The sequence below is a fragment of the Malus sylvestris genome, chromosome 1 (assembly GCF_916048215.2).
Source record: "Malus sylvestris chromosome 1, drMalSylv7.2, whole genome shotgun sequence".
Taxonomy (NCBI): Eukaryota; Viridiplantae; Streptophyta; class Magnoliopsida; order Rosales; family Rosaceae; genus Malus; species Malus sylvestris.
This window is the reverse complement of record NC_062260.1, coordinates 2,548,577-2,571,699: the sequence shown is the minus strand read 5'-3', so window position 1 is coordinate 2,571,699 and position 23,123 is coordinate 2,548,577. Positions and strand designations below refer to the sequence as shown.

Sequence of the window (23,123 nt, the reverse complement as noted above, 5' to 3'; positions counted from 1 at the left end):
GTCCACCATTACACTGTGCTTTCTGACTCATTCGGGACTAGTTTTCGGGGTTTAGGGTACAAAACCGGATTGAAACAGATAGAGGAGGAGAGTTTGGGGATTAAGATTGTCGATAGTGCGATGCGGCTCCCGTGTGACAAAGAGGAAAGGATGTTGATGTGGGGGGATGGTTTTTTTGCCTCCTTGAAGGGCGGTTTTAAACCCATCCCGTTCACTTGTTACAATATTCCTCTGGCCAACTACTTGGCCAACCTGTTCGATAAGGGTTACTCTGTTCAGCATCACAATTGCTGGTTAGTTTGTGTTGGAAATCAAGGCCTATGTTAACAGCCTCCGTTTGGCTGCCGATAACAAAATCAATGCGTTGAACATCGAATCGCCTTCCTGCTCGAGCGTTATGGAATCAAAAAGCCGATGTTTTATCAATCATCAATGCATCACCAATTATTCCACTTCTCGTGTGGGAGAGTGAAGAAAGCTTCTTAATTATTGTACGAATTAACTACTGGCTAGTGTTAAATATAGTTTAAAACTTTTGCGAACAACCAACACTGCGATTGAAAAAAGGATCAAACTTACTACTCATGAGTGCAAACATTTCCAAAGGTATCTGGCTTTTACAATATTGACTTGCAAAAGGGATCAAAAGGATGGCCTTTCTAGCATCAGTAACTACGATTCAATAACCACAAGCGAATCCTACAACTGAAGATTGGCTGTTAAATCAGAACCCGGCAAGTGAAACGTTACATTAACTAGTGTTTACAAAGGTGAGAGTGGAAGCTATTAGGGGTCAATTGCCATGGGTGTAATACGCCTTTTCGAAGGTTTACTTACAATTGGTGATTCATTTTTACCTTCATTCCTTTCTGCTTCTGATTTTCCCATTTCTTCTGCAACAATACTATCAACTACCATGACATCTGGCTTCTCAACTGAGCTTTCGTTCTCTTCACCCACAACTTCTTTTCCTTTCGTTTCTGATTTTCCACTCTCTGTTGTTATAAGACTATCAGTCGCAGTAGCTTCAGTCGCTATGTCCTCTTCCTTCTCAACAGGACTATCATTTTTCATAGCTTCAATTACCATGTCCTCTGGCTTGTGAACTTGGCTTCTCTTCTCGTGACCCACGACTGTCTTTTCTTCTGTTGCACAATGAAACTGGAGTAAGGATAAACCAAGCAATGGAAGAATTGATGGATACAAAAATTAGTGATAAATAGATTTAGAAAATGCAAGGACAGAAAACCTGATAAATATATAGGTGACCCCAGTTCATTATTCTCAAATTCAACAACAGTGCAGTAACCATCTTGAGAAGACACTGCTAGATAATGAGCGTCGGGTGACCTTTTGAAGAAAAAACATCAGAGGTCAAACTTATCATAATTAAAACATCAAATAAATAGTTTACTGCAGACAACTGATACAAAGTTTACCATGCAATGTCTGTTATAGCTGCATAGTGAAGACCAGCAAAGATAGCAATCGGAGGAACACTCTCTGTGTCATAAATGTACAACGAATTTAGAGTGGCCACAGCAAAAACAATGCGGTGGGGAAGGTTAAAGAACCCAGCTGCAAATTCACCAAAGAATATTCATATTACTATAATCCATCAACAAAGCTACAGTATGTTGCAAAATAACAATGTAACCACCATGCGTACATTGATTTGACCCCCGCAGGCTAAAAAGCAAAGGGCAGAAACGAACTGCTATAACAGGTTTGCAGGCACCAGGGAGCTGTAGAGCAGGCCTGTGTTAACATGAAATGTGAGAATAAATGCAAGAAGAAAGTTCCCTTCAAACTTAGTTCATTTACTTCACAATCGTGAGTCGTGACACTGAAAAGAACAGGATCATGCTATGATACCCAACACAAAACTTAGGTGGAATATAGATGAAGAATCACTTTAAGAGAAACAATATTCAGCACTAAAAAATAACGGTGATGCCTTGCCTTGAAAGGTCCTTCCTAGAAAATACATAAGCAGTATTTACTGTTTCTGGTGTGGGTGATACTTTGTAGGAACCTGAAATTGGAAGATTGTTACGTCAAAAAAAGGTGTAATGAACCCTAACATTAGTGGTAACTAACTAATTATGCATAGTAGGGAGTCAGGATTCAGAGGGATGTCTAAATGACCATCTTATTTCAGGAACATACAGTAACCTAAATAGGACATCTCAGATCATCTTTTCATCCTTTTAAAACATATATGCACCAATCCTAAACAAAATTATAAAACCCATTAAAAGTTCAAACTATGTAAAGATCCATGCATGCATGCATACATACATACATAATACATGCATACATACACTTATAGGCATATTCTTATTTGCGTATGTATAGGCAAATTCTTATTTGTGTATGTATAGGCATATTCTTATTTGCGTATGTATAGGCATACATGTACATATCTACCATGATTCCAAAGCAGTCTAGGATACTTATACTCAAGACAGAAAAGCACAAAATCAACCTGAGTAACGAGCCTTAAAAGGGTGCTTAACCTATCAAACAAAATTCAAACTAAGGCCCTAAACCAAGATAGCACTATCTGCCAGATTGAATTCCAGCAGCACCTACGCTCCCTTAAAAATCCAGCATAAGTAGTCACAAGTCGGAAAGGTCTAAAACCGAAGTATGTTATTCTAGAGATGCTTCAGTCCATAAATTCCAGAGTCTCTCCACACTCATTTTATAGCCTAATACAAGTCATACATGTCTTGAGCGAATCTACCAACACTGAAAATTAAAATGGTGTGTACTTCAATCATCAAAAATTAAATTCACTACAAAGAGTCCTGAAAATCAATATGATTGCAAATAATGGGTTCTTTTGAGCTATCATAATTCAATTAAACAAAAAACAATAGCATGACATACTTAAGGCCCTACAACACATAAAGCACAGAAACCTAAATTGCTAAAACCTTAATCAAGAAAAGTACAAGTAATGAATATTATATTCTAGAACTTACTTAAATACCCTAAATCTACCCACCCATAGCCTATGCGGGATTTAATGGTATCAAAGTTTCTCATCCTTTAGGCCTTTGGGTCTTCACCAACAAGAAAATCACTCATATGACACATATACTATTTGACGTGGCCCATTCCCTCAATGGCCCCAAGATGTCATCATAACCATGGCCCTTGAACCTCACAACTACTTGCTATCATATCATTCGTGACCACCCAAGGCTAGCTCCATGTGTGCTAACTCAAGTTGGCATTTGGATTTATGAGCCTTACTTTAAGCTAGATCTTCTCAACTTATAACTGACAGTGAGATCCATGAATATGACATTGTCCATCTAAAAGATGATGGAGCAAATTACATTTCTACAACGTAGACTAACCCAATGGATGCTACTAAATTAGTTACAGTCCTCACCTAGAGACTATGTCATCCATACAACAATAATTGCCAACAAAAATGGGGGAGGTGGTAACAAACATACAATACCCATTGGAACACAACTGACCATCATGGACAGAAAATTACACTAAATAAGTCCACATTTCGGTGAGCATTCTATTGAGCTAGTACCTGCTGGAACAAGCAGAAATGATCCATCAGGTGACCATGCTAATCTTCGAAAGAAAGATGGCAATGTCTCATCAAGAAAGAGATGGTTTTTTGCAGACTGCATTAGAAAACATCAAGAAGCTTAGAACATGTGTATTCCATGTATTATTATGATAAAAACGAAATGCATAGATGATTTACTATTTGCCAACCTTAGAATCATCCACCATGTATTATTATGATAAAAACGAAATGCATAGATGATTTACTATTTGCCAACCTTAGAATCATCCGAAAGTGGATGTTCAGCCTTCGAAATAACATGCTGGGAAACATAATTTGTCTTCTCAGCACCTGTCCCTTTTGAATGACGCTTCTTGACGTAAATGCGACAAGTTCTATCAGAACTAAGGGAAGCAACGTAGTTGGCCAATGGGTCCCATGCCACACCTTGAACATAATGGCAATGGGAATCCAGAATCTGATGGACAGAACCTGATGAATAGAAACAGGAAAGATCATTCTTGATCTTTTATAAACTATTAACAGATATTTGCTACAGTTATTTTGGTTAGCCATCTATTTCTTACCTTTGTTCACATCCCATATGATGCAAGAATTATCCACTGACCCGGAGATGAGATATGCACCATCAGTAGACCACTGGAGGTCAAGCACATCCTTGCGGTGAAATCTAACTCAAGAAAAGCCAGTCATGAACATAGGACTCATGCAAGAAAAAAATGACCTAATAAAGCTCTAAACAGTTGATCTGACATTTTGATTGAAATACATCTGAAATTGAACTCCAAGATGCCACAGATTGCCAGTACTAAATCGACTACATAAACTGAATTCAAATTCTTCACCTAGTACCTATGCATAAAATTACAAATTTTATCTATCACAAATTGGTACATGGTATCAAACTGAATGCAACAAACTAACAGGATCAAGTACAGGTCATTTGTGTGTATACACATTTTACAGTCCCTCAACTCTAAAATAACACTATTTGAGAGACTGCTTTTTAAGTATGCATCAAATGAAGATCCTTTAAAAAAAATCAGCTAACATAGAAATTACGTAAGCGTTTGATCAAATGGTGAACTCCGCCGTGTAAGTTTATCTTACATTGCCGGTCCCAAGCCCGGATAAAGGAGGAGGGGGAGGGCATCAGGTAGTCGACAGCCGGCACTCCATGATCACGTCGAATCCTTATGAAAATGAATCCAGAACGAAATCGCGTTAAAGCTAGGGCGTCACCCGTAAGTGGCGCGCTGTGTGGCCCGAGCACAGTGATAAGTGAGCAAGGGTCGCTGTATCTCCATCGGCACCCGGATGCAGTGTTAAATGAGCAAGGGGGCTATAGAAACTTCTTTTCGAACGACTCCACTCAAAGTTGTTTGGGAGCATATGCTCCTATCAACTTTACACGGGACACACAAAAGAAGTACTTTGATCCTATTAGACGGGGAAGGGTGAAGAAGCTAGGACAGAAGGGTAGAGTTCAAGAGAGCAAAATGCGTTTAGGAACGTGGAATATAGGAACCTTGACGGGAAAATCTATGGAAGTAGTAGAAGTTATGGTGAGGAGAAGGATAAATATTATGTGCCTACAAGAAACTAAGTGGGTTGGGCGTAAGGCAAAGGATCTAGAAAACTCAGGGTTTAAACTATGGTATTCGGGCACAAATAGAACGAGAAACGGTGTTGGCATCATCGTGGACAAGACCTTGACACAAGATGTTGTAGATGTCAAGAGGGTAGGAGATAGAATCATGGCAATCAAGATTGTAATAGGACAAGAACTTATCAATGTGATTAGTGCGTACGCACCTCAAGTAGGGTTGGATACGAGTTCGAAGGAGAAATTTTTGGAAGACCTTGGAGACTTGGTGCAAGGAATTGCTCAGACGGAGAAGTTATTTATAGGAGGAGATTTAAATGGACACGTGGGCAGGGAGACAGGCAATTATGGAGGTTTTCATGGTGGCCATGGTTTTGGGGAGAGAAACGAGGATGGGGAAGCTATCTTGGATTTTGCAATGGCATATGATCTCTTCTTAGCCAACACCTTCTTTAAGAAGCGGGAAGAACATGTGATCACCTACAAGAGTGGGTCGTCAAAAACACAAATAGATTTTCTTCTAATGAGGAAAAGGGATCGTATAACTTGTAAGGATTGCAAAGTTATACCAGGAGAGAGCGTGGCTAATCAACATCGCTTGTTGGTGATGGATGTAAATATCAAAAGAGTGAGAAAAAAGAACAAGACTTGGAAGTGCCCAAGGACTAGATGGTGGAATCTAAAAGAAGAAGAACAAGCCATTTTCAAAGAGAAAATAATCACCCAGTGTGTGTGGGATAGAGAGGGGGAAGCTAACCAAATATGGGATTCCATGGCTAGTTGTATCCGAAAAGTAGCAAAAGAGGTATTAGGAGAGTCCAAGGGCTTTGCCCCACACCAAAAGGAATCTTGGTGGTGGAATGAGGAGGTACAAACAAAGGTGAAGGCTAAGAAGGAATGTTGTAAAGCCTTATACAAGGATAGGACCGATGAAAATGGTGAAAGGTATAGAAAAGCGAAGCAAGAGGCGAAGAAAGCTGTGAGAGAAGCTAAGTTAGCGGCTTATGACGATATGTATAAACGACTAGATACCAAAGAAGGAGAGTTGGATATCTATAAACTAGCTAGAGCAAGGGAAAAGAAGACAAGAGACCTAAACCAAGTGAGGTGCATCAAGGATGAGGATGGAAAGGTTCTTGCTACAGAGAACGCGGTTAAAGACAGATGGAAAGGTTATTTTCATAATCTTTTCAATGAAGGACATGAAAGGAGTGCTTCTTTAGGGGAGTTGAGTAACTCAGAAGAGTGTAGAAACTACTCTTTTTATCGTAGAATCCGGAAGGAAGAAGTGGTTGTAGCTTTGAAGAAGATGAAGCATAGAAAAGCAGTAGGCCCAGACGATATACCAATCGAAGTGTGGAAAGTTTTGGGAGAGACAGGTATAACATGGCTCACTGACCTTTTCAATAGGATTTTGAAAACGAAGAAGATGCCAAATGAGTGGCGAACGAGCACTTTGGTGCCTATCTACAAGAATAAGGGCGATGTACAAAATTGCATGAACTATAGGGGTATTAAGCTAATGAGTCATACAATGAAGCTCTGGGAGAGAGTCATTGAGCATAGATTGAGGCAAGAGACACGGGTTTCGGACAACCAATTTGGGTTCATGCCAGGGCGCTCAACCATGGAGGCAATCTATCTCTTACGAAGATTGATGGAAAGATATAGAGATGGGAAAAAGGATTTACACATGGTCTTTATAGATTTGGAAAAAGCGTATGATAGGGTCCCAAGAGACATTCTTTGGAGGATTTTAGAGAAGAAAGGAGTACGAGTAGCATATATCCAAGCTATACAAGATATGTATGAAGGAGCAAAGACTGCCGTAAGAACTCATGAAGGACAAACCGAAAGCTTTCCCATAACTGTAGGATTACATCAAGGCTCATCCTTAAGTCCTTACCTTTTTGCGTTGGTAATGGATGAGTTAACAGGACATATTCAAGATGATATTCCTTGGTGTATGCTTTTCGCAGACGATATAGTGTTGATAGATGAAACTCAAGAAGGGGTAAATGCAAAGCTTAACCTTTGGAGAGAAGTGTTGGAATCTAAAGGTCTTCGCCTAAGCCGATCAAAGACAGAATATATGGAGTGCAAGTTCAGTGCAAATGGAGGCCAAAACGAGTTAGGGGTGAGGATCGGAGATCAAGAAATACCAAAGAGCGACCGTTTTCGTTACCTAGGATCTATCTTGCAAAAGAACGGAGAATTAGATGGAGATCTCAACCATAGAATACAAGCTGGATGGATGAAGTGGAAGAGTGCATCCGGCGTGTTGTGTGACCGCCGTATGCCACTGAAGCTCAAGGGAAAATTTTATAGGACGGCAATAAGGCCGGCGATGCTGTATGGCACAGAATGTTGGGCGGTGAAGCATCAACACGTACACAAAATGGGTGTAGCGGAGATGAGGATGCTTCGTTGGATGTGTGGGCACACGAGAAAGGATAAGATTAGGAATGAGGATATTCGGGGTAAAGTAGGAGTAGCCGAAATTGAAGGAAAGATGAGAGAAAATCGGTTACGGTGGTTTGGACATGTGCAAAGAAGGCCTACTGACGCTCCGATTAGAAGATGCGACTATGGGACAGAGGTTCAGGGCCGAAGGGATAGAGGAAGACCCAGGAAAACTTTGAGAGAGACCCTAAGAAAAGACTTAGAGTACTTGGATCTAACGGAGGACATGACACAGGACAGAACACAATGGCGTTCTAAGATTCATATAGCCGATCCCACTCAGTGACTTGGATTTTCCAAGTCTCCAACCGAGAAGTTGTCCTCGCTCGGGAAATTAAGGGAACACTACCTCAACTTACATGCTCCACTCACAAAGCTCCAACATACAAGCTTCAACAAAAGAAAATTCAAAGAACTTAGCGAAGAAGGCTTTGGTGATTTAACACAATACGTTGAAATGAAGGAAAGCTTATTTATTGATATCCCCGATAAATTACAAATATGTACATATACTTAAGTCAAAATAAACAAACAAGAGGGAGCCTTCACAAAGGTTGCTTAGGAGAAGTCTCGGCAGTCGGTGGAGCCCCAGAAAGAGAAGGCACCGGAGGGGGATCATTCGGAGCCTCAGTACTGGACAGAACCCTAGAAGGAGGAGGCATCAGAGGTTGATCATTTGGAGTTTCATTACGCGGCACAGCCCCAGAAGACGAAGGCAATAAATGCCTTTGGAACAAACCCACAAATCTTTGATGATCAAGTAAAACCTGACCATCAGATTCCTTCATTTGGTCAAGCTTCCTCTTCATGTTTGTAGCATAGTCATGTGCGAGCCGGTGCAACTGTTTATTCTCATGCTTGAGCCCTCTAATCTCCTGTTTGAGACTCATCACTTCAGCCGCCAATGATTCAACTTGGCGGGTTCGAGCAAATAGGCGTTGGGCCATATTAGACACAGAACCTGCACACTGAACACTAAGAGCCAGAGAATCCTTAACAGCCAACTCATCAGACCGTTTGGAAAGTAGTCTGTTATCTTTGGGAGTGAGAAGGTTCCTGGCCACTACCGCAGCGGTCATATCATTCTTCATCACGGAATCCCCAACGGTAAGAGGACCAGTAGGGGAGACGAAGGATGGGCGCCATATGTTGTCTGGAGAAGGCGGGGCTGCCTCTTCAACAAGGTTCAAGTCAAAACGACGGTCGGAGGGGCCAGACATTTTCAAAGGTGTAGAAGAGAGAAGAGGTCGGACAAATCAAGATCTTAGAAGTGCAAGAATGGAGCTTCTACTGGTGGATATTCAAGTGTGCTTTGGAACTTAATGTCAGCCTCTATAAAAATCTGCACTCGACGAAGCTTCAAAAATCGAAGAGGCGTTTGCTTTCTCAAAAGCTGGGCTGCTCAGAGACCACGAGGGTCGATCTCAGAAATCGAAGATGCGTTTGCTTTCTCAAAAGCTGGGCTGCTCAAAGACCACGAAGGTCGATCTCAGAAATCGAAGAGGTTTGCTTTCTCAAAAGCTGGGCTGCCCAGAGACCACGAGGGCCGATCTCAGAAATCGAAGAGGTTTGCTTTCTCAAAAGCTAGGCTGCTCAGAGACCACGAGGGCCGATCTCAGAAATCGAAGAGGCACCAACTTTTCCAGCCTTGTCAGCACCTGTCACACGCACATTCAGCTTTGCGGAAATTATGGGCATTCTGTCGAAGATTTCTGGCGAAGTAGAAAGCACATGAATCGTACTGTTCAATCATCCACTTCCCACACGCAACAGTAGCTCATGGGTACCACATATAACTTTGCCAAAGTTCTCTGACAAAGTTGAGACTACTTTTCCAGCCTTGTCAGCACCTGTCACACGCACACTCAGCTTTGCGGAAATTATGGGCATTCTGTCGAAGATTTCTGGCGAAGTAGAAAGCACATGAATCGTACTGTTCAATCACCCACTTCCCACACGCAACAGTAGCTCATGGGTACCACATATAACTTTGCCAAAGTTCTCTGACAAAGTCGAGACACGTGAAGCTTGCAACTCTCACTACATCGCTCTGACCAAGAAGGGTAAAAGAATAGCAAAGAAACAACACTAACAAAGTTTAGACACATAAATTTTGAAGGCCTAGCTACCATATTATTACCCACAAGGGTAAAGGAACAGTACCACTGCTGGATAATTGGAAAGTCTCGGTGTGTCAACCTCTGTGCTTCATGGCAAGGTAGACTAGCAAACATGCCCAACCTTTACTCACATTCGAGAAAACACTCCCAACAAGATTGCTTGCCTCAAAATCGAAGAGGCATCGCCCTCCGAATCTCGAGAGCCAGACTCCCAACATGATTACTTTCTCAAAAATCGAAGAGAGGGTAAAGGAACAGTACCACTGCTGGATAATTTGAAAGTCCCTGTGTGTCAACCTCTGTGCTTCGTGGCAAGGTAGACTAGCAAACATGCCCAACCTTTACTCACATTCGAGAAAACACCCCCAACAAGATTGCTTGCTCCAAAATCGAAGAGGCACCGCCCTCCGAATCTCAAGAGCCAGACTCCTAACATGATTACTTTCTCAAAAATCGAAGAGAGGGTAAAGGAACAGTACCACTGCTGGATAATTGGAAAGTCCCTGTGTGTCAACCTCTGTGCTTCGTGGCAAGGTAGACTAGCAAACATGCCCAACCTTTACTCATATTCGAGAAAACACTCCCAACAAGATTGCTTGCTCCAAAATCGAAGAGGCACCGCCCTCCGAATCTCGAGAGCCAGACTCCCAACATGATTACTTTCTCAAAAATCGAAGACACCGCTCTCCGAATCTCGAGAGCCACACCCCCAGCATGATTGTTTTCTCAAAAATCGAAGAGGCATCGTTCTCCGAATCTCGAGAGCCAGATCCCCGACATGATTGCTTGTTCGAAAACCGAAGAGGCACCACTTTCCCAACTTCAAGAGCCGGATCTCCTTGGATAAAGCTTGTCTGTAATCTTCACACGCAACATCAGCTTTCCAGATACCACAGACCACTTTTTCAAAGTGCTCTGACAGAGTTAAAACTTGTGAAGCTGGCAGCTCCCACTACCGTGCTATGACCAAGCAGGGTAAAGGAATAGCATTATTACTTGATGTTAGGGAGACTCCTATATATGTCGACCTCCATCCCCAACGGACAGGCAGACCTGCAAAAATGCTCAACCCTTCCTCTTATCTGAGAGGGCACTCCCAACGAAGCCTTTCGAAATATTCAGCTTTCTTTCCCCCCGATAATACCTCTGTAAACAAGCTATACTAGAGCAAGAATATCTCATATCATCAGGGTTAAAAGCAAGAGTATCCCATATCATGCTTTTTCCCTGTCTTTTCCTTTGGCCTTGTTCTTACCTGCAAGACAAGGAGAAAGAGAGCAATCAGTCAGCACTTGGAATCAAGCTTCCAGCCAGGAACTGACTGCCTGGAACCCCCTACCCTGGCATTGCTCTCGAGTACTCATCTTCAACATCTTATGATTCCAGGGAAGATACCGCATCTGCCTGAGGAACAGATAGGGCAAGTGAGAAGGATACAAGGAAGCATGTGGAGACAAGCGTAACAGCACACGTGCCGATACATCCACTACTCTGTCAAAAGCAAAAGTATCCCATATCAGCAGGGTCGAACGTACTCTAGATTTGATGGACTTGTTTTGACCCTCAAATTCTTCAGTCGGCCTTATACTTTGGAGGAAACCAGAAAACCCTCCAGCCCAGTTCAAGAATAAGCCTGTGGAAAGTTACTTCTTCAAAAGCAAAAGTATCCCATATCATCTCTTCTCATTTTTCTTCTCTTTATCCTTCATGCTGCCTGCAAGATAGGGAGAATGTGAACAATCAGCCGGAGCTCTGATTGCTTACCTTGTCTGTTACCTCTTTCAGCAGATCCCCTAGCTCGGCGACTTGGGGGACTCCTACTACATGGTTTGTATCGCGCTTGACCAAGCCTGAAACTACAAGTAAGCTTCAAGTGACATTGATACATTACCTTGTGCATCTCCACCAGTTACAGATACCACCCCTGGATGGAGGAAGAGTACTTCCAGAGAAGATTCCACATCTACCTATGAGACAGATAAGGAAAGTCAAGACGATACCACACTCCGGTACTTAGAAGTTTCGTGGTTACGAGATCATTCTCCCACAATATTTCCTAATGTCATTTGTACTAAATCATTCACTTGTACTCCCTAAAGGAGAGCTTGAACCTATGTACTTGTGTAAACCTTTCACAATTAATGAGAACTCCTCTATTCCGTGGACGTAGCCAATCTGGGTGAACCACGTACATCTTGTGTTTGCTTTCCTATCTCTATCCATTTATATACTTATCCACACTAATGACCGGAGCAATATGGCGAAGATCACAAAAAGTGACCGTTTTCGCTACCTAGGATCTATCTTGCAAGAGAACGGAGAATTAGATGGAGATCTCAACCATAGAATACAAGCTGGATGGATGAAGTGTAAGAGTGTATCCGGCGTGTTGTGTGATCGTCGTAGGCCACTGAAGCTCAAGGGAAAATTTTATAGGACGGCAATAAAACCAACGATGTTGTATGGCACAGAATGTTGGGCGGTGAAGCATCAACACGTACACAAAATGGGTGTAGCGGAGATGAGGATGCTTCGTGGGATGTATGGGCACACGAGAAAGGATAAGATTGGGAATGAGGATATCCAAGGTAAAGTAGGAGTAGCCAAAATTGAAGGAAATATGAGAGAAAATCGGTTCCGGTGGTTTGGACATGTGCAAAGAAGGCCTACTGACGCTCCGGTTCGAAAATGTGACTACGGGACAGAAGTTCAGGGCCGAAGGGGTAGAGGAAGACCTAGGAAAACTTTGGAAGAGACCCTAAGAAAAGACTTGATTACTTGGATCTAACGGAGGACATGACACAAAACCGAGCGCAATGGCGTTCTAGGAGTCATATAGCCGACCCCACTTAGTGGGAAAAGGCTTTGTTGTTTGATCAAATGGTGATAATTTCAGACAAATCAGAAACACATTAGGGTGTGTATGTGTGTCTGATTAACAAAAATTTTAAAATTCAAATAGCACATTGGTTTCAGGCTACATGTGACAGACGAATGGGATCAAGCAGGCAAATACCTGATTCTGTTAGACCTAAATTGCCTAAACTGGTGCCTTGCCAGCTGTACCTTGAACTAATATGCAAATGCAATGCATACAAAAGGGTCACCATTCAAATTAAATTTCTTAGTGATGCCAGGAATGATCTGAGGTGAGCATTGGGTATATAACCATGGGGATTTAGGATGATAAAATTTTGAAGAAAGAGGATGTGTAGAAGACTAAGAAGGTTAGGGTTTGCAGTAATTCTAACAGAGGGGAATAGATAGGTAGAGGAGATAATAAAGCACCAAGCCTCCAACAATCACTAAGTTTCATTCATGCCAATCTGATTTGGTGTTTAACTGGTTTCAGTTATGAATAGAGAGATGCTTAACATGCATGTGAGTTGTAATTATTTTGTATACAATAAAAATCATTGTTTTGTCATAATTCACAAACTAATTGGTTAACCTGTTTTAATTTACAATGCTAAAACTCAAATCTAATAAGGATAAGGATGGGATAAGGAGCGGGTGCTATCTAAGTTCAAGTTTTCTTTTTCCGGGAGAGGCTATGGATCCAATGACAATAAGCACGTTGAACATCCGATTTGGTGTTTCATTATTTATATGAACCGAAAACTGTAAAAGCCTGGACATTTTATGTCAAAAGGACTATTTTATATGCATGGATAGGATTCCTTTGTCCATATAAAACATTAATAAACTCTCCGCTTATTGTTATCACTCATTGGCGGCTTTTGTTCACTTCTCCATGACGGTCACCTAACGACTTTACCATTCCCATTTCTAAGACTCTCAATTTATTTTACTAATTATCTCTACTTACAAATTTTCTGATCTTAAACTACCATGGACAGTTCTTTGTTGACCCAAAAGGCTTTAAATTTAGATTTCGTCCAATGGACATAGTCTTAGGCTTCCAAAGAAGATATCTCTTACATAACCATGATGTAGATAATGCATAACTTACGACAATGTCTTGAGGACCTTCCACACTTTGCTATTTTCTGTTGCATGCAACTTCCACACAATGAGCTCACCTCCTGATGATAAGAAGAAAAACATGAATCAGGAACATGTAACTTAAGGGACATTGAATCAGCTAAAATGGCGAATCAGGATTGTCTTGTTATACATATAAAATAAATTAAGTTCTGTTAGTGGCTTCACATACCGTCCGCACCAGAGGCAAGTTGTTCTCCTGCATCATCATTGAAGAAGTGATATTAGTTGGAACATCAACAATAACCATGATGAAGGGAAGACGTGTCAATAACACAATCACCCAAGCTTCAATTATTTGTTTTATTCTTTTGAAAAGAAACTTCTCTTATTGCATACCCAATCTTCATTAACAAGCCAATGCAATGCTACTCAGATGTACAACAAAGTGAAGCTGCTATCTGAAGGACAGAGTTTGGTTTTCAGATATGGAAGGGAAATACATTCAAGAAAAGAACAAACCTGAACTCATGAATGAAATTATCCTTCCTGGTCCCGCCCCCCCCCCCCCCCCCCCCCCACACCCCTCCCTGCCTTTTAAAACCTAATCTCTCTTCCTTCTATAGTTCTTTTATTATAAATATCTTTCTCTTCTATTATCTCCAATTGCCTTGGTGTTCCTCTTACTCTGTCTCATTCTTCTTCTTCTTCTCTAAACCCCTCTATACTTCTAAATTCTCTTTACTGGTTCTACACCTTTTGTTTAATCAATACACATCTAATTTATCGTGAGATCAATTAGAGCTGACTTCAAAATGGAAAGTTGATGCCATAATTTCATATTCTATTGACACTCTGGGAGCTGTGACGCCATTCGTCTTCATTAGATTCACAATTTTCTGTACTTTCCAATTGTTACAAAATGTACAAACTTCAGACCTCTCAACATTTAGAGAATCTCCGTGAGGGGTTGTAGCCATACTAGCTATCTAGTTCGTAAATACCTCAACCTCTCGGAACTCCTATGTTTAAGGAGAGAGAAAGTGGCTCCTAGTGCCTAGCTATTCAATGCCTTAATACTGCTACATTTCACGCGTGGCTAGAGTGACTAAAACATAATTGTTAAATAAGTTGAATTCAAAAAGTAATACAAAATTGGTGAGTATCTAAAATAGCTAGTATAGTTAGCTTAAGCACTTCAAAAGTGCCCACTGCCCAGTCATTTTAGCATAACATTGACTAAAATTAGAACACCTCCCATTGAGATGCTGTTAAACCTTGAAACTTCTTCATCCCAGAAGATATTCATCCTCATTCATTCAAAATTCTAACTTTAAAGTATAGGAACTTCTACTTTGCAGTACATGCTTTATTCCACCATGAAACTTCTTGCTTATTTTATTTTTCAAAACCTAGGAGCAACCTGTTTGGGATCGCACTCATGGATCAAATGGGGACTTGAGAGTCTGGTAACCATGCAGAAGAAAAGAACATCAATGGAAAATTCCCAGAAACTAACCCTCAAAACCATCCAAATCAGATCAATGTAATCAACTAAATTCCCCCGATCAGACTCAACCAAATTTGCCAAATCATCCCAGTCATCCCTAAGGAGGAGGATGTTTAAAATACACACACAAACTCACATGCTAGTCATTTCATACTTTAATTAAGTCAGCAAGTTGTATTTCTGTCCTTGAAATTATGACATATGGAAATTAGACATAACAAAAATTTGACATCAGTAAATGGGAATGAAAATGTAACTTTTAGTCTTATACATTCAGGTGTGCGTAGAAGGGAAACGTAACCCCAAAAACATATTTCTACATCAGCAGCTTGATTCTCTTCATAAGCAATGTTTGAGGCAAGAACGGAGGATTACAATTGCCAAAGCAAGCACATTAGAAGCAAGTTCCATCTAAGTTATCATCTTTAGAAAAGTGAAATCTAGATCGAAAAGAAAGAGAAATGAACATTCACTGAAAACTAAAAAGGTGTTCCAGTTGGAAACAAACACATACAAATTTCATCATGGAATGAGTTTCAAGCAATTACGTGCAAGTCCTGACTGTTAAATACTAAATCTCAAATTACATTTCCTTGTAAATCCATGCAATTCCTAACCACTTAAATAGTAAAACTGAAATTACATTTCTGCTTAAAACCCTCAATGACAGGTTCACACCAATATCATACATGGATAAATTGTAGGAAGCACTTCAAGTGCATTTTCAAGATTCACTTGAATTTTTTTCCTAAGGATTGGTTCCAAAAATATTTTCACCAAAAGCGCTTTTAATCATTTTAAAAGCGCTTCCCAATGAGCCCTTATACAAATGGAAACAATGTTCTAAGATAAAATATAAAACAGTAACTGCTACCCTTGGAAGATAAAATAAATTCATAAGGGTATGAAAAACTTAATGTTCTGCATATGAAAACACCTTTTCACCTTAATATAATCCTAGAAAGTTCAGAATATACAAAGCCAGTAAGCATTCTGTTCACCGAGTCTGGAGTTAGCATTACTAACATTTAATGAATTTCAGGATCTAATATGTCAGAATTCGCGGAAACTCGCTATGCAACTCAATCATAATTTTACAGTACAGCATATTCATTACACTACAGTAAAGCAGACAACAATGAGACATAGGTATTCACTTACCTGAACGAGAGAAGCGAAGAACATTCACGGCAGAACTATGGTAAGAAAGGCTACTTTGATATGAAGCTACTGGGAGTTTCTTCTCTGTTTCGCTCGAACTTATTAACCAAAGCTGGTAAATATTAAACAGGAAAAAATAAACAGTTAGTTCAACAATTAACAAAATGAAATCACTCTAGCAAAAATCAACACTTAGAAATAAGCTATTCTAAATGGACAATTTGAGTGCTGGGTGAGCGAAAATGTTCAGATTAATGTCGAAATCTGGTAAGAGAGAGTACCTTGATGTCGAAATCGGCGCCACCAGTGGCGAGAGTGCCCGAAATTGGGTGGAAATCTAGGGTTAGGACCGGCTTGGTGTCGTGCCAGTTGATCTGAACAGTCCCTCCTTTCATTTTTTTTGGTGTTTGGGGATTCTTTTGGGAATCCAATCTTGGTTTATCAAATTTCGAAAGAAAAGGGAATTTAGGTTTTATGGGGAAGGAAGAGAGGTACTTACTTCGATTTGGCGGGAATTGTTTTAGGAAATTCTACAGTTTGCCCAAAAATATTATCTTTTATTTCTATTATTATTTTTTTACTTTAAGAAATGGTTTACCATTTACAATGGGAATTGTTATTAGCACTTCAAAAATCTCATTTAACAATTCAAACTTTCTATAATTAGAAAGAAAAATACCCTTATAAGGAGTGTATAATGAGATTTTTGGAGTGCTAATAACATTTTCCTTTACAATAAGGAAATTTTACTCAAATCCGATGATTCTCTTTTCTAATCCAACTTAACCTTTTGATCGCATGAAATCTCTATATTGTCCTTGCACTCAATTAAATAAAAATGGCAAATTTATTAGATGGACTCTTTTTGTCTATAAACCCATGGTGTTGCATTTTCTTAAACATTTTATGTGGCCCATGTTGCTACGAATTCCTAGCTCTCCCAATGATACAAGAAGAAAACTCAAATACCAACCAACAAGCTCTCCCTCTCCCAGCAAACCCTAGCCATCAACCCCTACGCCGCCGGCCTCTGGCTATGGCTGGGGGCCGGTGGCAGTCTCTCCCCTCCCTTTCCTAGCTCCTCATCCCTTTCTTTTCCCTCCTATTCCCCATCTCGGCCATCGTCCACCCCTCATTCCCGACCTTTCCCCTTCCTCCTCTCCCCTCCCTTGCTTATCTCCCACCATTTTGGGTGTAGATTTCCATGGATCTATGCCCTATACCCCGACCCGGGCTATGCCCTTTCAAGATTCTCTTCGATTTTGTACTCGTTTTCCTTGTGTGGGGTTTAGATCTACGTTGCAATTGGCTTGGATCCCCCCTCATCAACTCGGTTCCATGGTGGTGTCTCCCTCCTCGACGGCTTCGGTGCTCTCAGCTCTGGATGATCGGCTTAGTCTAGGAGCTTGGTGTGTTCGTCTCAGTGCAGTTTGGCTCGGCTTAAGCATGGACACCGGCATCCCACTGTCCAAATTTTGGAGAAGGCCTAGGCCTGGGTGCCTCGTTCCCCTTGTTTTTGAGTTGTACATCGAATCTTTCTCGGTGTAGTTTAGTTCATCTCTCCCCTATGTACCGCGGCAACGCTGGTTTTTGGCTAATTTGATCTTCGCCTTTGTGCATTGTGTATTGTGGGTCTCGTCTGCTAACGGTGACTTTGACGTGGTCTCGCACTTTTGCGATGACTTTTTGTGGCCTCACTATTCAACGATGACCGTTGTGTCTACCGATATCTCTCTGTTGCAACTATCATTTATTGTGACAGAGATGTACTGGTAGATTTGTGCGCTTGGCGACTGTGTGGTTGAGTTTGTGGGTGTTTACTAGGGGTTTAATGTTATTTGTTTGCTTTGTGCAAATTCATTCCAAATCAATTTATTGGTCACTGGAATTATATACCCAATGACACTCTATAATTGTTTGGTGTTGATTAATAAAAGACTATGATATCGTTTCTTGTCAAAAAAAAAAAGGGAAGTAGCATCGAATAAGATTAAAAAGCTCACTTATACAATGTCTTGGGCCGAGGGATGCAATGTCTTCATTAGAAAAGGTGTACCAAGTATTCGGTTGGAGGAGTCTCGCTCGTAAAGGCACATCGGTTGAGCATGACCCGGGGTAAAGCAATCTCAACCCGTATGTAATTGGTTAGTCAATTAAAGCGCAATTATGGATTTGACACATTTTCTCATAAGTTGATTACAATCGCTGATCATGAATCAATATGCAGATAATTTACTTCGAACTTGTGAATGCAAGAAGAATGCTCATCTTATTTATCAACTTGTAGGAGATTAGTGACTCAAATCCTATGTTCATGACCTTTTTCAAAAGGCAAGTGAGAAGAAACCATTGATATCAATGGACTAGGTACTGTATGACACACCCCGACCGAGGTTAATGCATACTGGCCGTCACGTGAGAGTGACGTAGCCATGTGCACAGTGCAGAAGCGATAAAGATAGTAAATATACGAATAATTAAAAACCACATTTCTAGAGTGCACTACTAGCAGGAAGTGATAGAAATTAGTTACAATCGTAAACACTCTTAATCAGAGCATAAAAAGTCTAGATGCAGTCCAATAGGACAAGTACTAGTTACACAGTACCAGGAATGTCCTACTATTAATCAAATAGGTCAGAATTGCCGACGATCTCGAGCCACCAACAACAAGCTTACTTAGAACCTGGAGGGGTGCAAAACAGAAAACGTGAGTGGGCAAAAACAAATGTTCTACAAAATCATTTCATTTATCAATATACTAAACCCTCGCTGTAAAACATGTATAATTTTCCTAGAATCAAGATATAAGCATATACATATATATATCTGAAATCATATCAATTCAGTTCATGCTTCACATAATCAGATTCATATGTATGCCATGCCAAAATATAACGAAGCAAGCCATCCAGGTAAGAATGATTTCATAGAAATATGATATGTTAGCCGGAACCCCTGAGGTGGTCTGTACGGCTGAATTCATAGCTCAAAAGTCAATCTAGCCGGAGTCACTACAATGACCTATATGGCAATATACTGCACATAAGTCGGAACCACTAAAAAGGGGTATGTACGACAAGATTGGGTGTAATATAATTATGCTCAATTTTACTCTCTCATAATAGCCGGGCGATAAATCGCTAGTCACCTACGAGTCGGAACCATAAATAAGGTCTGTACGACAAGACTGTGCACTTAAGTTGGATCCAATATGAGCATATAGTATGGGAGGTGACGTAAATAAACAGGCATGTACTTCATATCTCTGGCTAAATCACAATCACCCTAGGTGCAGTTTTATGAGCTCAACATCAATCAATCACATATCACATCATTGATGACTCACATAACCAAACATAACTAACCTACACTTACTTGTGCCTCCCCAGCACCATATTTATATATATATGCAACCATGAAATGCATATTCAGAATATAAAAGTAATTGGCATATTATTTCAAAGCGTACTTTACTAAAAATGCATTTCTAGGAAATATATCAAGTATATATATATATATATATATATACTGAAAACAAAAGCCCACTCACTGGTATGTCGAAGGGTTGTAGCCCCCGAGTCGCCCGTGGATACGCTCTTCCTCGGAATAAGTCTCACCTATATGCGAATTAACTATAAAAACGTTATTTTAATGCACATAGACAAAACTAGCTAATAACTTTTCATACATTGCTCAAAATGGGTATATGAATATACCATAGTGACCTACACAACCTCACGAACATTGTGATATTTTTAGAAAAAAATTTCTATGACTCACGCGCCCTCACGCGCCGGGGAGGGCACGGCCTCACGCACGGCCCACGCGCATCGTCTTCAACCTCCAGACGCCGGAACTGTGTCACCGGCGTCGGATTCTGGGCAGATCTGCAACTGCCCATTTCTCACTCGTTTTTGCACCATTTTCACGTATTTTATACCAAAATGAAGCTCTTAACTTGTAGAACACAATCATACTATTTAAAGTTCTAAAAGTCATGGAATCTCACCGGAGAATTCCAAGAAAACCGGCCAAACTTCGTCCACATGATCCCGACGTCCAAAACCTTCAAACGAAGCACTCCGAGCTTTCTTGGGACCTCACTAAGCTTCCTACAAGCTTCAAATTCCCAAAAAAATCCATAATTACGTGTGCATGAACAATGCACAAATCGTGGGTTATGAAAAACTAGGGTTTTCGAAGTTATCCTTACCTGAAATGGGTACCAATCGACTCGTCTGGGCTTCACGAACACAATGGTACCATTTTCTTCCTCGATCAGTGAGGTTTGAGAAGTCCTTGGTGTTTGTCCGTACAAGAAGAAGGAGAGAGAGAGAGTCCGAGAGATAGAGAGAGAACATGGGAGGGAAGATAGAAATAAAGTAATGTGGATCTGTGTGTGTGGTCCAATCTACACACCAATCACAACTAACCAAGGTTTAGTTCTCATTGGCCCCAAAAACTTAGGAAAATAATTATATTGGTCCACTTCTAAAACCATGTCACATACGACTCATCTCAACGCCCAAGGGCATTCTAGTCTTTTCACACATTTGATAAAAGTATTTCGGAACGGGCTGTGACACTGTACCCATGGGTCTCTAACCAAAATTAAAAAGTCTAGCTGAGGAAATTATCTTGAATTCATCCTGTGCATATTTGTAGTACCATAAATAATCATTACTGACGACGAAACATGTATCCAATATGATTGTCATAGACTCATAGTATATAGTGATGAGCCGATTCCATATTATATATTTTACCCTATTTTTTGGTATGTTTTGGTGATTATTTTGGTGAGATTTTGATACTTTGATACTTTGATGTGTATTTTAAATGTAGGATACACAAATCCATTTTGGGCATAAAGTGATGAAACAATGGAATTTTTTAGTAATTCCAATTGGAGCGGTTTCGTGTGTTTGTCAAAAGGTTGTGTCAAAGTTTCAACATTTAATTCCAAGGCACATGATTGTGGCGAATTAATTAAGGTCCAGCACGCAGTGCTGACAGATTTACGTTCTAGGCTTAATTCTGATTTTTAGGCATGAACATGGCGTTTTTTTTGGAGTTAGACTCTTTTGCAAAGTTGAAGATGACAGATCACTATGCTTTAAAAAAAGATTTTTTAGGCCTGATCTGGAGCTAGAATGGTCCAGCAACGTGGACAATTGCTAGCTGTCCAGATTTCCTAATTAGATTTGGATTGTGATTTTTAAGTTATCCTTTTGTTATTTTGTTTCCTAGTTTTTAGAAGGCGTTATATAGGTAGGATTATGAATAAAGGGCTGTATATAAGCTTCCAACCAGCTTTTAGGGTTCTCTACGTGATATTGAGAGCATTCACTGAAACCCTGGCAAATTGTAAACTACAAACTACAAAGGTGTTTTTATGAGTAACTAATTCATTTTGCTAGGGTCAGGCTACGAGTCTTACCATGCAATGTGATTTTATTAATTTGCCTAATGAATTGCTTTGAATTATTAATTACTGTGCTTAAACTATCTAATTGACGTAGTGATTTGCCACCATTAAGATATTTAGACAAGTAATTTGATGCAATTTTTGTTAGAACATCACCTTGAAATTGAGGAGGACTTCTTGTGATTACTTAATGTAATTTCACTTAAGGTGAACTTCACCCTGAATGGTTTTTAAAAGGGTTTTCACAAACTTAATGAGTCTTGCATGTTTATACTTGATATGAATATCACAGAAGGATTTTATGTTAGATATATATTTCCGTTTGAATATCACGAGCAGAATATGCATTAGGAAAACCTAACCTTCGAAGCATGTATGTCGAAATTCATAAGTAATTGATAGAATTGCATAGGATTATTAATGGTGACCGCTAACTCCTAATCTTCTCCATAAGTGTTTATTGAAATCCATTTTATTGTTTTATGATTTTACCGACTTGTATTTTTAATTAAGGATTAGTTTAAATACAAATGATGCATCGAATCCTTGTAGAGAATGATCTTGCATGAGGATTTATATTACAACTACTTTGTACCCTTGCAAGTATTCTATGTGATTTTAACCTTTTTTTGCATAGATACTAAAAATCCTACATATAGATTATTAGAACATTTTATTCAAATTTAGGTATCAGAAATCACTGCTCTTCTCTAGCTCATTAACAACCAAATGGTCAAAGAAAAGGAGGTGGATGGGTAAATATCTATGAACTGAAAAGCATACTAGATGAAACGAAAGGTAATTGGTTGGAAAAGCTTTATTATATCTTATGAGCCTACAAAACAATAGAGAAAATACCAATGGCAGAATCTCTAGTTTCTTTAGTATATGGAACAAAAATAGTTCTACCAATTCATGTCAGTAGAACAAATGTTAGGTCTCTTCTTTCTACTGCGTGTCTTTCTACTGCATCTTAGGATAACGAGTTATGATTTATTTAGATCTTTTAGAGGAATGAGAGATTTCCCAGATCAAGCATGCATTATCAAAAATACCTCTCTCACGCACAAGCGTGTGCATATATCTGCTAGTTTCTAAAGATAAAGAAAGAGAGGAAGAAATTCAATAATTAATAATTTCGTCACTGTTTGATTCCCGGGAAATAATCTGGCAAACAAATTTTCCGGCCAATTTCCTGAATCAGTATTATAAACTGCTAATTCATACAAAATATATATATATATATATATATATATATATATATATATATATATATATTTCTATATAATATATAGATATATATTGTAGTACGTAAGCCAAGC

At 39.8% G+C, this 23,123-nt stretch overlaps 1 protein-coding gene across 1 annotated transcript; it reads right to left on the bottom strand.

Annotated features, from left to right (window-relative positions):
• Positions 1 to 557: 557 nt before the first annotated feature.
• LOC126620562 (chromatin assembly factor 1 subunit FAS2) lies at positions 558 to 16,889 on the bottom strand. The gene is made up of 12 exons (XM_050288801.1): positions 16,652 to 16,889; positions 16,371 to 16,482; positions 13,932 to 13,958; positions 13,728 to 13,800; positions 4,132 to 4,235; positions 3,822 to 4,036; positions 3,563 to 3,659; positions 1,963 to 2,035; positions 1,670 to 1,758; positions 1,440 to 1,578; positions 1,250 to 1,350; positions 558 to 1,145 (listed from the first exon to the last, which is right to left on the bottom strand). Exons 1-12 carry the CDS (start codon positions 16,763 to 16,765, stop codon positions 787 to 789), a joined length of 1,503 nt encoding a protein of 500 aa, XP_050144758.1. The 5' UTR covers positions 16,766 to 16,889; the 3' UTR covers positions 558 to 786.
• Positions 16,890 to 23,123: the final 6,234 nt, after the last annotated feature.